The sequence below is a fragment of the Leishmania braziliensis genome, assembly GCF_000002845.2.
Source record: "Leishmania braziliensis MHOM/BR/75/M2904 contig, possible fusion of chromosomes 20 and 34".
In the NCBI taxonomy this organism is placed as follows: domain Eukaryota; phylum Euglenozoa; class Kinetoplastea; order Trypanosomatida; family Trypanosomatidae; genus Leishmania; species Leishmania braziliensis.
In genome coordinates, this window is record NC_017947.1 from 1,331,616 (window position 1) to 1,347,217 (window position 15,602).

General features: G+C 58.4%; 5 protein-coding genes across 5 annotated transcripts; all 5 read left to right on the forward strand.

Annotated features, from left to right (window-relative positions):
• Window positions 1–1,079: 1,079 nt before the first annotated feature.
• Window positions 1,080–2,798, forward strand: LBRM_20_3350 (conserved hypothetical protein; the record flags this gene model as incomplete). Its single annotated transcript, XM_001564565.2, has 1 exon — window positions 1,080–2,798. The coding sequence occupies one exon, from the start codon at window positions 1,080–1,082 to the stop codon at window positions 2,796–2,798; it is 1,719 nt and encodes a 572-aa protein (XP_001564615.2).
• A 933-nt stretch (window positions 2,799–3,731) lies between these two features.
• Window positions 3,732–5,000, forward strand: LBRM_20_3360 (putative actin-like protein; the record flags this gene model as incomplete). The annotated part of the gene is made up of 1 exon (XM_001564566.1): window positions 3,732–5,000. The coding sequence occupies one exon, from the start codon at window positions 3,732–3,734 to the stop codon at window positions 4,998–5,000; it is 1,269 nt and encodes a 422-aa protein (XP_001564616.1).
• A 1,172-nt stretch (window positions 5,001–6,172) lies between these two features.
• On the forward strand, window positions 6,173–7,021 carry LBRM_20_3370 (conserved hypothetical protein; the record flags this gene model as incomplete). Its single annotated transcript, XM_001564567.2, has 1 exon — window positions 6,173–7,021. The coding sequence occupies one exon, from the start codon at window positions 6,173–6,175 to the stop codon at window positions 7,019–7,021; it is 849 nt and encodes a 282-aa protein (XP_001564617.1).
• Window positions 7,022–7,857: 836 nt separating this feature from the next.
• Window positions 7,858–9,639, forward strand: LBRM_20_3380 (phosphomannomutase-like protein; the record flags this gene model as incomplete). Its single annotated transcript, XM_001564568.2, has 1 exon — window positions 7,858–9,639. One exon carries the CDS (start codon window positions 7,858–7,860, stop codon window positions 9,637–9,639), a length of 1,782 nt encoding a protein of 593 aa, XP_001564618.1.
• Window positions 9,640–11,482: 1,843 nt separating this feature from the next.
• LBRM_20_3390 (conserved hypothetical protein) lies at window positions 11,483–15,406 on the forward strand (the record flags this gene model as incomplete). Its single annotated transcript, XM_001564569.2, has 1 exon — window positions 11,483–15,406. One exon carries the CDS (start codon window positions 11,483–11,485, stop codon window positions 15,404–15,406), a length of 3,924 nt encoding a protein of 1,307 aa, XP_001564619.2.
• Between the last annotated feature and the right edge of the window lie 196 nt (window positions 15,407–15,602).

Here is a 15,602-nt window from a genome sequence, read left to right on the forward strand (position 1 = left end):
GCTCGTCGAAGACTTCTCAGCAGGAAAAAAGGACACCGAGAGAGAATTGCACAAGCAAACCACCCACAGCAGCAGGTGGCGGCTCGAGATAACCTGCTGTCGCTGCTCGGGTCGCTGCCACTGTACAGCGACACGCCTTCAGCGTGTTACCAATGATCTGTGCTCGTGACGGCCTGTATCGCCATTCACAATCCTCTCATGATGTCATGTGTGACGAACGGCGCTTTCACTTGGTTGCTGGTCGTGCGCGAGCTCACGCGCGCGCCAGACGTGAGGCGGGCCCTATCGCCAGGATTTCCCTCGTGTGCTCTTCTCTTTCCTTGCCACCTCTGACGTCCTTACTCTCGCTCTATTATCTGCCCCTCTAATCAACAATACTGCAGGTTTGTGTGACTGGGGAGGCGCGAGTTAGAAAGAGAGAGCGCATCGCCGGCATTCCTTCGTCGTTGCACACACTTCCACACCCACCTTCATACAGACAAGAGAAGAAGCGAATCAACGCACCCACGCGTACACTACCACACGAACATTTCCCTCCCTCTCTCCCACTCTCGAGCCGGCGCTTGAAAGAGACAGAGAGCGGCAACGCTGGTCCGCCGTTTTGCTCATTGCATTCCCATCGCTTTTCCTACGCACCCAGCCGCCGCCGTCTCCCTCTCTCCTCGACGAAGGAGAGAGCACCGACGGCATCCCAAGTCATGCTTGGCCGTCCTCTCCGGTACACCAAGAAGACGACTAGAGCAGCAAACACACGCACGCATCTGCCTTTTTCATAGAAGGCTGCTTGGAAGAGTACCTGCGGCCCATCATAGAGGAGCTCTCACCTACGCGTGTCTCCACCGTGCTGTTTACTCCTCACCCCCACTTTTGCGTGTCTACCCCATCTTTCGTCCTCTTCTCCTGGCCGGCACTTCGTCATTGCACCTCTGTCTGTCTTGTCGCGAAGGATCGGCTTTTAGCCTACGCTGAAGGCCCTTTCCTTCCCGTGTCCCAGGCCTCCGTTTTTCCCCTTCTTCCCTTCTCGTTCAGGCTCTCCTCCGCCTCCCTCCCCTCGCGGCGCCGTTTCGACAGTCGCCGCGATGAATGGCGCTCGACGATTCTCAGCCGCCCCGGTGAACTTTGACCGCTTCATCGTGCTGGCTCGCTCTTACTCTCGAAGTTTGTCACCCGATAGAGAGCTTGACCAAATCCTGCGACCGTTTCAAGACCGGAGGGCAACAACAACTAACGCCACCAAGCGCGAGCCCCCAGCCAGTCGAGTGGCGACTTCACAGCCGCGCCACCAGCAGAGGGGCACGGGTGAACTCATTAACAATGAATTAGTTGCCACGCAGGTGCTAGACAGAGAGCCTTACTGGGGTTCCGCACAGTCCGTCGCGACAAAGCGAAGCACAGCGGCGGAGAAGGCGTGTTCCTCTACTCGTGCTGCCACATCAACATCGCGCAGTGTATCCGGCGGCGCTGCTGTGACATCCTCGGTCACCTCTACCGACTTCTCTCGTTCTACCCTCGACGACAGCTGTGTTGGGGAGGAAACACAGGAGCTGGGGCGGAACTCGTACTCTGCCGATGACGTGGACCCCCTCCTTCACGCGGTCCTGCAGCTAGGCAGTCCTCTCTACGACCCTGTCAAGCGGCAGTTTGTATGTTGGCGACTTCACACTCTCGAGAAGCGTCCACGCTCCGCCTACGGCTCTATCGAGGGGGTCAGCTGTGACTTTTGTGGCCACACCGACTGGATCGAGGAGATGGCCGAGAGAGCGATGACCTCTCCCTCCGTGTGCACAAGCGTGGTGAAGGTTGAAGGGAAGGAGGACCTAAAGGCGCCATCAGTAGGGGCACCTTTACCTGCTCAGGTTCGCTTGTTCTACCACTGCTCCATCTGCCAGGTTGACATATGCCGAGCATGCTTGGCGGAGGTACGATCGGACGAGCGCTTTCACGTGCCGTGCTTGCAATGCCAGCGGTGCGGGGTCTTTGAAAAACGCCAGAATGCCCCGTTGCATCGGTGTGCGGAGGTAAGAGTCATCAACGTAGACGATGAGGTCGAGGTGAGCAAAGGTGCGCTGCCGCTGTTGATGCCGCCAAGCAGGAATACCGACGCTTTGCTGATGCCGCCAACGGCGCCACCACTGCCATCATCATCGACAGTATCCGCGACGATGTCGTCAAAGTATAAGAGCACCTGGGTCGGAGGCCGAGTTCGTGTGGGTCTCTCTCGACCCCACCAGCGGGCTGTCAAAGGGGAAGCGGCGCCCGACGCGGCAGTTGCCGCCCGCGTCGAGAAGAGCGCCGGTTCGGTCCCTCACCGAAAACGAAAGCGAGCTTCGCCGGTGGCGACCTCAGCTCCAAAGCAGCGTCTCAAGGAAGAGGCCAACGGCAGCACAGAGATGTCTCAGCTCGGCGACGTAAGGGACAAGACTTACCAACAGCTGTGGCAGTCGTCTTCGACTGCTATGCCAAAACCCGCGTCGCCAAAGCAGAAAGAAGCGAATAATGCAGACGGCAGCGCCTCTCGAGCCCTTTTAGAGGCGACGGGCCCCCCATACCCGCGATACGAGGTTCATCTCACCCCCCGTACGCCGGAGGAGGTAGGCGAGGTCAGCCGCATCGCCAAGGAACAGCACCTTGTCTGCTCACCAGCACCATCGTTGGCGAGGGCATGTGTGTTCTACTTCGCCACGCGCCTTGCTGCCGAGACATGTGTGGATCGCGCCACTGTGGCCTCGCTAGAGGCAGTCCTGAAGTGTAATGCAAAACCTGCGTGTAGCATGTGCCCTTCTCCCCTCCCCTTTTAATCAGTGCCGGCGCTACTCTTCACCTTGCCGACGTGCCGTGCGTGCGTGCCTTTGTTGTGCAAATGAAGGGCAATGGGGAAGAGGCTCGATAGCATCGTGCATCGCTGCCGTGGGGAGAGAGGGGCTGGGTGCGCGCGGCAGTGCATTTGCCTGTCTGCGTCGGTGTACCTTTACGCAAGTGTGCCGTTTCGTTTTTTTTTTCCTTTGCTCCTCTGTTGTCTGTTTCCTTCCTGTGCTCAGCGCTCTTGAAGCGTCACCGTCTCCTGCTGCGCCAAATGGCATCTTTTAGCTGCGACAGGGATGGACGCGCAACGTACAAGAAAGAGAAGGGGACGGGAAAGAGAAGCTCATGAATCTCGTCGCAGTGTTGTTGTTGGGCCAGAGGGTCGAAGTCCGTGTTGCCAGCGGCACTGGCGCGGCAAGACGGTAGCCAAGCGGCACGCACACGTATTTCGGTGAGGGAGGATGAAGACGCCGCCTCTGAGGAGGTTCGCCTCCGAAACGAATAGTGGCAACTGCGATTCAGCGTGATTTGGTGTTGAGCGAATTCCAACCGCCAGTCTTGGACGAGTGTCTGCTTCTCTCCTTCAACCACCACCGTCTCTCCATATTTCTGTGCCCGTTCTTTTCGCACTTTTCTCTCTCCCCTCTCTCTCTCTCTCTGCGAAACTAATGTCGGTGTACGCCCCAATGCTTGCCTCGGTTGTGCACATGCTGGCATCTTCTGTTTTCCTCTATTTTATCACATCGGAGCAGCTCAAGCGAGTTTTGTGCATCGGCTTTTGCATCGAGACGGTGCTTTACCTCCTGACGCTGCCGCTCCTATTGCCAGCGGTGCTGTTCTTGTGGTCGTGTGGCGGTTGTATCTGTGTGCACTTCTCAAAGGGCCACGAAGCGTGTGCGCGTGTAGGTGCTCGTGAGTGTAATAAAAAAATGTCTGTGGTGGAGGTTGGCACGTTTAACGTCCGGGCGGGTTACATTGGCGACGCGACGTGTACCTGGTGTGTACCGGCACTGCGCGCCGCTGCCGCCCCGGAAGAGGTAAATCTTATTTCACTTCTGTACACCGCCAGTAAGAACCTCGACACGGCGCCGCTGCTGTCCTCAGCCTTCGCGAATGATGAGGCTGGCAGAGATGAAGGCACCTCGCTGAGTCAAAGCGGTGAGACTGTCCCACACGCGCTACTTCCGTTGTGGAGTCTGCGCCAACTGCAGCGCTATCCCAATACACACATTGACTCGCTGCGCCGACTAAAGCGAGACGTGTTGGAGAACGCTGAGCAGGACCCGCTCTGTCTCGTCCTGCCTGAGGTCTGGCACGAGCGGACGGACGTTTTGGAGGCGTTGTTTCAGCTCATCCTCGAAACCCCCGGCCTCACGACGGCTCTCTACTGCATGCGACCGAGTGTGGGATGGGCATTTGCGTCTGGCTCTGCCTCGAGCATTGTGCTGGATGTGGGCCATAGCCACACAACTGTTACCGCCGTTTTGGATGGCTATGCACTACGCCATTCCGTTGACACGATTCCCGTTGGCGGCGACGCCGTCACGGCCCAGTACAGCGAACTGCTGAGCGAGCACCGACCTGTCGTCGAGGCAGCTGCGCCAGCGTTGTCGCATAGCGTGGCGCGAGAGATTTATTGGTGCGATTGGGTGGCCGACGTGAAGCACTGCTTGGCACACGTGCTGCCGTATGTGGGTGGAGTCGGTGATGTTGCGTCTGTTAGGGGGAAGGGACCCGCGTCAACAGCCGTCAAGGGGACTGTCGTGCGCGCTGCAACAGACTTGCAGGCACCGGACGGCACACGAGTGCAACTCGACGAGCGCAAGGCTGCTCTACCCTTCGAGGTGTTTTTTGGCACAACTGGCGACGGGAAGCGGAATGTGGCGACACTGATGGCCATGTGCAAGCGACAGATGGACCCGGAATGGCAGCTGCATACAGTGCCGCACTTGCTTGCGGGAGGCGGTAGCCTTGTACTTGGCTTCCGCGACCGCATGCTGGAGGAACTGAAAGCGCTGGACTCCTCCTACTTCCGCTGTGAGCGGGAGGGGGGGCTGAATGTGGCGCAGACTGCCGACGGTGCGTGGGTAGGGGCGTCCATGGCCGCCTCCAGTTCCTCCTTTGAGCCGCTGTGGGTGACACGCGGTGAGTGGGCTGAGGAAGGCGCCTCGGTGCTGTACCGTAAGCTCTTCTACTAGAGGGCAGTTTTTCCACAGATGCACATAACAGAGAACGAACCGGGACGGCCTGAGCACCTTACCGCTGACTCATCTCTCCTCTTCCCTCCCTCTTCGCATGTTGCCGACTGCCCTCCTGTGGATACATCGGACGGCGACGCAACTGCAACGAAGTGACCGTGTTGCTGTACTGTTGGTGAGTGCGCCTAATGTGCTATCTTGAACCTCCTCTGCGTTTGTTTTGTGGGGCCTCGAAGAGGAAGAAAAAAATCCTCACTGCCTGCCACGTTGCTGCACTGGATAACACAGATGATCTCCCCCTTCCTCTCCTGCTAATGGAGTGTGTAGACGGCTGTGTACGTGTATGCAAGTCCGTCACCACTTCTTTATGTTAGTTTTCGCTCTGCTTGCGCGTCACCGCCGCGTATCTCTGGACTTGTTCGTGGAAGAACGACACGCTGAAAAACAGAAAGAAGAAATGCTCCGCCGCACCGCCTCTCTCTTTCTCCTACGGTGCCTCTTTGCTGCTCCCCCTCTCTCTTTTTCATTCGTTTTGAGCGCGTGTGTAGCGCCCAGTTAACGACCACCCGAAAAATCGTCGTGGTACGGCCTATGCAGCACAATGTGAGTCCGCCGCGGTGGCCGATTTTCAACAAGACGAAGAGGAGAGCTCCCTAGCCTCTTCGACTTCTTTTCTCTACCCCTTTGTCCCACTGTTGCATGCTTCCCTTGTCCTTCTCCCTTCCTCTTAGACTGGACATGAATACTGGCAGCCGCGTCTGTTCTCCTTCCGTCTCTGTTGCGCGCAACTCCAGCGTGATTTGACACCACATTCCCCGTTTCACCACTGCCTCTCGTCTTTCTGCTTCACTTTGCTTTCTGCCTCTTGCACTCCCCGAAAAAGTGCTGACCCTGCCGTTGTGTGCACGGGGGCATACGTGGGCATCCCTGAGACGCTCTGCGCGCGGCGGAGAAAACGCGCCCGCCTTCGCAAGTCTTTTCTGGTCTTTGCTCAAACCGCCGTCGCCGCCACCTCTGCGCGCCCTCTCCCCTTTACACCCCATCGCCGTGTTGGCGCACATGCAGCTGACTCACTTCCCTGAGTAGCGCCGTACCTTTCGCTGCATCGCCGGAAAGGAGGAGTTTCAGCGACTCCCACAATGTCACTGAGGCGTACGGGGGCAGCCGCGGTGATGGAGCGGCGCGGTGAGTGGGTCGCTTTGCTGCGCTCCACGTTGCCGCAGTTTACCGAGCGTTCTGCCGCACCGCTGGAACGCAGGCATGCCGCTGCCGTTCTCGGCCCTGCACCCCGACGCACTCTCGACGAAGCCGCGAGCTCTCTCACTGCTCCATGCTCTTTGCTGTTGCCATACAAGTGGCGCGAGGAGGCAACGCAGCAGCTCATCACCACGCTGCACGGCATTGTCCCGCCGCCGCAGGTGAAACAAACAGATTACTTTCTCTGCTCCCTCATACACCCCTCTTATGTGCAGGCGGACACGATGCGCTGTCAGAGTGACTCGGTGCAACGAAGGGCTCAGCAAGAGCTTCGCCGCAGTGTGTGCATGCCACTGGAGTTGACGATGACTGGGTGCAAGAGTCTTCGACTTCTGCGTGAGTTGACCCACTACGTGAAACAAGGGGCAGCAGCTGCAGCCGCGTCTGCAAGAACGGCATCAACCCTTCCAGTTGCGCAGGTAGGTGAAAAAAGCGAGGCGCGGGGTCCGTCAAAGGGGCCATCGTCAAGGTTATCTTACCCACTCGATGCCTCGTGGCCAGAGCTGAACAGCGCTGATACAACTGCATTTCTGCAAGCGTTCCGGCAGGCAGGACTGGAGTCCCTTGTGCTTTACGACAGGAGCTTTTTCGCTGCCTCTTCGACCTGCACGGGCGCGGATGGCGCCGTACCCGGCGAGGTCTCCTTGGCTGCCTTTACCGCACTATGCGGCAGCATTGAGCTCGTCTCCGGATGGTCCAGCTTGTTGCAGTTTGTGGACCGCGTGGCACGTGAGCAGCATGGCCTTCGAACTCAATGCGGATGAACACGTGTAGTGGAGTGGTGATGTTGGTGCGCGTGTGGTGGCACCGTCGTCTCTGCGTCCACTCCTGTCCCTTTCTCGGATCTTCTATTGTGCGCTTTGGGTGAGCTGATCCTCACACGTGACAGGAAAATGAACAGGGAAAGACACACAAGGAGGATTCATTCGTCGCTGCGGCAAGAGCGGTAGTGGTTGCTGGGAAGCACCGGTGGGTGGGCGAGCTCACGGGCCGCTCTGTCGAGAAGCAGGCCCTGGAACAACGATCTTTTAGGTGCACATGTAGCGATGTGCCTCACACGCCCTGTGTGTCAGTGGCTGCTCCAGCCATGGACCCCAGAGGACGTGGGTGTTCTGGTGACTTTTCGGTTTGTTTGTTTCCTAAGCGCCACAGTCTTCTGGGTGTATGTCGTACTGGAGTAGGCACACACACACACACACACGCACACGCACAGCCCCACTCATCCTCCACCTCTGCGTGTGCGTGCGTGTGTTCCTGCTTCCTCCTTTCTCATCCTTTGGCATGCTGACCTCCACTGGGACTCCGTGGCGCACCAGAGAGTTTTTAACCCCTCCCTACTTCAAACACACTTGCTCTGGGAGCAGCGGTGGTGTTGTGCCATCGTTGCGCACCACAAGCTACTGACATCGTCGCCAATTCCTTCTCATTCGAGTGTGTGACCCACTTGCGCCCCAGGTTTCTTCGGTTCTTTGCGTTGCGGAACCCTCATCTTGGCCCTCACATCCTTGCCCCCTCCTTCTTCCTCCACCGCACCTGCTTGTCATTGCCGTAACTGTTGACTGTGAGACTAAGGGAAAAGCGAGTCACCAACGTGCACGCCATGTCGTCCCTCGACGCAAAAGTACAGCAATGGCTGGCATGGGACCGCGATCCAACTACACGTCAGGTCATCGAGTCCCTGGCAGCCAAGAAGGAAACGGCAGAGCTGCGACGTCGCCTCGAGAGGCGCATGAAGTTTGACACCGCCGGTCTACGATCCACTATGGGGGCCGGAAACGCTTACATGAATAGTCTCACTGTGCTGCAGACGGCTCAAGGGCTGGCGGCATACATGAAGCAGCAGTTTTCCCCCACGGAGCTCTTGCGCGGAATTGTTATCGGCTACGATGGGCGACATCACAGCCGCAAGTTTGGCGAGATCACAGCCACTGTCATGCATCAGCAGGGCATCAAGACGTACTTGTACGCCCACTGTGTCCCCACACCGTTCGTACCGTACGGGATACGGTTCCTCAAAGCGTTAGCTGGGGTGATGGTGACTGCTAGCCACAACCCCAAGGAGTACAACGGCTTAAAGGTTTACTGGACCAATGGTGCGCAGATTGTCGCCCCGCTTGACGCGTCGATTGCAGCCTTCATCAAGGCGAGCCGTACCCCACTCGAATCGTCGTGGGCCCCGTTCACCGCGACCGATCACGTAGACCCGTACGACGCCGTTTTCGAAGACTACTTCGCCACACTGCGCTCTTCCTACGTCCCGGCTAGCGACGCGTCCGCTGTGCGCTTCACCTTCACCGCGATGCACGGCGTAGGCACTCGTTTCACCACATATGGGCTTCAGCACGTGCTGGGACTTCCTGCGTCGCACCTCAGCGTTGTGGCGGAGCAAGCCGAACCGAACCCGGACTTCCCCACTGTGCGGTTCCCCAATCCGGAGGAAGGAAGGTCGGCGTTTGCCTTGTCCTTTGCGACAGCAGAGAGGCATGGCGCCTCCGTCGTTTTGGCAAATGACCCGGATGCGGATCGCCTGGGTGTGGCAGAGCGCCTCTCCGATGGGGAGGGGTGGCACGTGTTGACGGGTAACGAAATCGGTGCGCTGCTGGGGTGGTGGGCGATGGAGCGAGCGCGTTGGAAGGGCATCGCGCTCGACCACTGCCTCCTGATGTCGACGGTCGTCAGCTCATGTATCCTCAAGACGATGACGCTCAAGGAAGGGGCGCAGTACTCGGAGACACTGACAGGCTTCAAGTTTATCGGCAACAAGGCGATGGAGCGCAGGGCGAGGGAGGGGTTACAGACTCTCTTTGCGTACGAGGAGGCGATAGGGTTCATGTGGGGCGATCGAGTGATGGACAAAGATGGCGTGACAGCTGCAGTGGTTGTCGCCGACCTCGCCTGCTACCTCCGAAAGGAGAGGCACTGCTCGCTGCTGGAGCACCTGCAGAGCTTGTACCGGCAGTACGGCTACCACTTCACGTACAACTCGTACGTGACAACCGATGACCCTGCAAAGATAGCGTTGCTATTGCAGAGCATTCGCACTGCGGTGTCGGGGAAGTACCCTACTCACGTGGCAGGGCGGCCAGTGACGCGTGTGGTAGACTTCGCAGCACAGGTAGACACAGCCGCGCCTTTGGGGCGGCCGTCTCTCGGCAAGACGTCCATGATCACCTTGCACGTGGACGGCGGCATGCAGATCACCATCCGAGGCAGCGGCACGGAGCCGAAGATCAAGTGGTACGCCGAGTTGGTGACCAAGGATGCGGCGGGGCAGCAGATGCTAAACGCGTTCGTAGTAAAGGCGATACACCAGCTTATGCAGCCGCACAAGTTCGACCTTGTCATGCGCAGCGAAGACGCCGAGCTGTTTAGTAAGCTTTAGCACTATCACTCCCTTCCCCCATTCACTCGGTTCATCCACTTTTTGTGGCTGGGGTCCTGTGAGCGTGTGTACGTGTGTGTGTGTGTCGTGCGCGATTTCAGAGCGATCGGTGCACTGATCTAGTCGTGGGACTACCACACCAGAGGTCAAAGAGCACACAAGGCCTCTCTCTCTGGCGCGCTTTCCCGTCCTTTTTGGTGTTGATACGGCGCCTCTCCCTTTAACTTCCGCTCTCGTTTCCCTACGACGTCTTCTCTTCTACGATGCGCTACTGCAACAACGACGTGTGCATTGACTTCCTCTTCTTTCCCTGTTTTTCTTTTTTTTTTTGCTCGCCAATGCACGCGTGCAACGGAAGGACCGCCTTTCTGCTCCCCGCTCACGATGGAGTTCAAAAATTTGTGTCTTTATTTTCTGTTGCTCCCCCCTCTCAACTCTGTCTTGTCGTCGAAGGGGGAAACGAAAGAGGGTAGCACATGCGTTCAACGTATCCGATCTGTTAGAGGCTCGGCATTGCTCCTGCGTCTACTCTCTCTTCCGCTCCCTCGTTTTCGTTTTCGTTCGCTTTTTTGACTTTGTTTCCCCACTTTCTACCTCGGGAGAGCTGCTGGTGCTGTCGTTGTGCTATCGCTCGAGTAGCGCACTGGGTGACCATTGCTTACTAAACATCGTCTACTACATTCACATGTGCGTCTTCCTTTCTTTTTTTTTTTCGTTTGCCCGTTGGGTTTCTTCGTCATCTTGACGCTACGCACATCGCAGCGAGTCCTTCCCCCGCGACATCCACGTGCGCGTGTGGTGTGAGGCGCTATACCAATGAAGAAAGACCTAAAAGCAACGCGTACAGAGCAGACGGGGCACCTGCCCATATGCTGGCTCGCTTACGTAGTACGTACTTGCTTCAGCACGCGACAGATGCTTGGCACAGACGCGTTTTTCCTCAACTTGCGGACGTACAGAGACGTGCCGTTTGTCATGTCACGCGTTATTCTACTGAAGGGCGAGAGTGCGAAAGCGGATGAGTTTGTGTAGTGTCGCCAGTCATCTCTTCCTTCGCTGAATTGTACACCTTTTCTTCTTCACCTCCTGATCACCGCTGTTGTATTCTTCGCTCAACCATGTACTTCCTCTTTTTGTTTCGCCTCATCGCCTACAACAGCACTAGAGTCGTGCGCAGAATCTTGTCGCGTACTTGTGCGTGCGTCAGCGGTAGGAGGAGGGATGTTGCGCAGACATTACATCTAACCCGAGGAGGAAGCAAACAAGACCGTAGATACCTTCCCGCTGTTTTTCATCGCTGCACAGACGAAATCTCTCTCTCATCATTTGTGGGCGTCTGCGACCTTCTGTTCTTGTCACACTCACACCCACACGGCGGACGTTGGTGACGTAGCGTACGAAGCCACCTGCAGAAGGCCACCTCCACACGGTAGGGTCTCTGGCGATAGAAGATTAAGAAAGGTACGGGTTATTGCGCGTGCTCTTGCATTGTGCGGGGCGGGAAGTACGTCTCTTGGAAGTCCGGTTGATTTTCCTCGCACTACTGTTTTCGCCGTGAAAGGGTGAACGTTGGATTCCTCAGAGCTTCGTGTTGGCCCATTTGCCTTCCACCTTTCCCACCACACCCCTCCTGCTAGTGCATCTCACACGTCGCAGTACGCACGCGGTGAGCCTCCTCCCGCACGACCGTCTCGATTAGCGCCGCAACAGGGGGGGGGGAGGGCTGTGCTGGCAGACTGAAGGATCGCTGAATTGTACTCGTTCATTTCCTCGTGTCGCGCGGTGTTTTTGCTGAGTGTCTCTTGTTGCTGCTCTTTGCTGTTGGTGCGCCCCCCCCCCTACCATGAACGTCGTTTCGGCAGCGCCTCCGCTCTCATCGAAGGTGATTCCAGGATGCAGCAACACCCACAGCAACAGTGGACTTCCCACTATCCTCTCTGACCTCGGCACCTTTGCATACCAGTCCGCGAGCTACGGCCCGCAGCAGCTGCTTGCGTGCAGCTCTGCTGTGACCAACGCGGGCGAGGTTATCTTTGTCTATGACATGAACAGCATGCTGCTTACACAGTCGCTCAGCGGACACAGGGCTGCTGTTACAGCGCTGCTGTGGCGTCGGCCCCCGGTGTCGTACTTGCAGACAGGCCTCTTCCTGTGGAGCGGCGACGCAAGCGGCGCACTGATGTACTGGGATGTAGGTGAAGGCGTAGCGCTAACATCGATCCAGACGCCGTGTCATGGCCTAGTGCAGTCGCTGACACTTGTCACAGACGACCACCTCCTCGTCGTCACCCAGAAGGGCTCAGGCTACGTGTATAACTCACACCTCATCGACAACACCCCTCTTCCACCCGGCAGTTTTCCACTAGAGGCGAAGCAGAGCACCCTACTGGGCAGCACCAGCAGGCCATCGATCGTCGCTTTTTCTCGGCTAAGCGACCAACATTCTTGCGCTGTTGTCCTGGGCGACCGTCTGCGCATCTTCAAGAGCATCCAACTCGAGAGCGACGCCGCCCCTCCAGTGGCAAAGGACCTGATCTACGACAGCAGTGACGGTGCCGCCACAGTCATCGATGCCATTTTCAGTGATGCGCAGGAGGAGTTGCTGTACTTTGCCACACGCAACACGGTGGGGTGTTACGATTGGAAGCTGGAGGTGATGCTGAACGAGTCCTTTCTGTGGATGCCGGGCGAAGTGGAGTTTCGCCGCATCTTTCGCTCGTGCGCGAGTGGCGTAGCGGCGCGCGTCGGATCGTGTAACCAGGAGTCCATTGCATCTTCTGCAAGCGATGCTGCTGCCGCCGCACAGGTGCCCATCATGTACTCGTTCGGCTCCGATCAGCGACTTGCCGCGTGGCACACCACCCGTCACAACCGCTTCACCAGCGTTGCGATGGATGTGCGCGGGGTGCGCATTAACGCTAAGCGGTGCTTCAACGTGGCGCAGTCGGAGCTCGACTCGTCCCGGTTTGCAGTGCTGTTCGAGGATGGCGCCATTGCGCACTGGCAGTACATTCCACGAACTCGTCGATGGAAGCTGCTGGACTGTTGGCTTGCGCCTCTGGTGCGCCCTGTAGCATTCTGCCCCGTTGGTGTCTATCACTGCTGCGTGGCGCTGGAGAGCGGTCATTTTATTCTGATGGACATCACGCACAGCATGGCAGTTCGGCGGTTCAACTTGGTTTATTCCGGCGGAACGCAGATTGTGCTGCTGTGCGGGTACAAATGGAGCGACCTCGTCTGGGTCGTGTCGGACCGCGTCCAGCAGTACCGCCACCACCATCAGGTCTCGCTGATTGACACCCGCACAGGGGAGGTGGTGCGAGTCCTGCGCAAGCCGTCCTCGGTGCCAGAGCAGACCCGCATGAAGGAGATCACGATGGACACGACAACCACGTACGTCCTGCTGACGTACTGGAACGGCACATTTGAGGTTTGGACAGCGGCTGACAGTCGACTGGTTCACATCCACGCCGGTTTGGGTGTTGCAAATGTGTCGTGGGCACCGCCGTCGATGCGGCGCTGCTTGAGTGGTGTTCAGGGTACACCGCAGCTACTCGCCGTTTTATTCTCGGAGGGCACACTGTCGCTGTGGTCGGTTTACAAGGACCGCGTGGTGGTGAGCCGCGACGCTATTTCCCTCTTTCACCCAAGTGTAGTGGAAGGGTCAGTGCGGTCTGCAGTTGTGGGGGACACTCTTGTAACGTGGGATAGTCATGGCAACGGCGTCGTGTTGCGCGCGCAAGGGACGCGGTTGGCGGTGCGGCGCCTACGCGATGCTCCGCCAAACAGCGGAGCTGCGATGTGCCTTGGCGGACTGCCACCGCCGTTTCGCGCGACAAGCGCGGCGGAGTTCATGAGCTTTTCGTCGCCGCTAGCGTGGACGACGTCGGGGTCCTTCGCACACGACGGGGACGACGACAATGGGGCTGATTCAACCGGCACGGACGCTGTGGGGCCTTTCTCACCATCGACCACTGACTTTAGTGCGGCCCGCGCCGTGGCGGTTCTCTTTGAGAGTGGCGTGTTTGCTGTCTGGGACATTGCGACCGGTGAGTGCCGCGCGCTATCCTCGGCTGGCATGGCTGCCGATGTGCGTGCTTTGTCGCTCTACTGGGCTGGCGAGTCGCTCTGTGTGCTGGGCGCGGACGGCTGCCTCTACGTCCTCGACATGACCCTGACTGAGATGAACAGCAGTGTGAGGTACAGGGCGCTGCGGCGCCCCATGAAGAACGTGGCCTTTCTCCTTCCTGCTCACCGTACTTATGTGCAGGTGGCCCTGGAGCTTGGCACTCCTCAGTCGGCTGTGGGCGACGGAGCCCAACCTGCTTCGCATTCCTTGGGCGCTCCCCCCAGTGCGGTCATGGAGGCGGTGTCAGCCTCCGCGCGTCCCTGCCGTGGTCCATTTGGGCAGCTCCTCACTGAGGACATACGGACTTTACAAGATGAGCTGGAGCTCTACCGCACCACGATGGTGCCGCGTTATGTGCTGCTGCAGCTGAGCCTCTGCGGCTCCGCCGCGGTGACCACGGCGCCAGCTTCTCCTCTGGTTTGGCTGAGACGCGCTGCAGTGGTCGCCGGTTTTTTTGGCCAGCCAACGAAGCAGCGGTTTATGCAGCTTGCTGCCGATGCGCTGTGCCACTGGTCACCGTCGGCGGTCGTGCGCCGCGAAGTCGGGTGCCGTCCTCTTGGAACCTCCTCCCATGCCGATACCACACTGGCCGCCGAATCAGCAGATCAGCCTCCTGCGTCACCTGAAAGTGAGTCGCTCAATGCAGCCTCCTCCAGTGTACCACAGACGTACGCCTGTGCAGATGCGTATTCGGAAGCGCTTGCCCCTCCCCACGTTGTGCGGCGCAATCGTATCCTCCTTAATGAGCAGCGCACCGCCGCGCTGCTTTCCAATACTCACAACCACCGCGCCAGGGATGACTGTGTGACGCGACTCGCACTTGCACGTGACTGGCTGCGACTCGAACACCGCCAGCATGCCATCGAGGTGCTGTTGGATGCGTCGCCACAGTCCACGAGGTACAACGAGCTGGCCACTCTCAGCATGTCTGTGGCTGCCTCGACCGCCGTCAAGTCGTCTTCGGTGGACTCAGCATCCTCAGCGCTCTTTGCCGCCTCCGCGAAGCGTGCAGCGGCAATGTTGCTGGCCCAGGGCGACATAGAGGCGGCCGTAGAGAAGCTAGTGCTGGCTGGCGAGTACCGCAGCGCTTGTGTCACTCTCCAGTCAAGAGGTCGGTGGCGCGATGCTGTGCTCCTCGTCAAGGGAGTGCCTCAAATGCAGCGGCCCTTGCTGAGGGAGGTGCTGCAGCGCTGGTCGGCGCTCTCCGTGCAGCGCGGCTACCGCCTGCTTAGCGCCGCTCTTCTACTCGCCTGCGGCGGCGCAACAACGAATGAAACGCCGCCACCTCCACTGGCAGCTCTGTCCCTGCTGATGGAGTCGGCCCATTTCACGGATGTGGCTGGGGTTCTGGCTCTTGTGCTGGCGCAGTATTACGAAGTCATTTCCGAGTGGCCCGAGACGGCTGCAGCGATGTCGTCATCCATCTCACTCGCTCACTCTTTGGGCATCCCCCCAGCGCAGCCGGTGAGTACCAGTGCCATGATGGACAACGTGCTGCATGCCTTGGGTGACTACAGCAGCCTTCTGCATACAGTCGGGAACTTGGCAGGAGAGGAGGTGGTGCTACGACAGGCTGCAGCGCTGAAGGCGTCAATACGGCTGGCCGTCAAAGACAACACAGATGAGGGTGGGGACTAATTGGGGACCACTGTACATAGAGGAAGAGGCAGGATGGTGGTAGTGACTTCGATGAAACACGACTCTTCATTTTCTCCCTCCTCTTGCGCGGTGTGGGCGTGCAGTGTGGAGTGGAGAAAGGCGGAGAGAAGCGATAAGCAGCCACCAAACTGTGTTGTTTGCAACGTCGACCATGCCATGTGATCTTGTACTGACG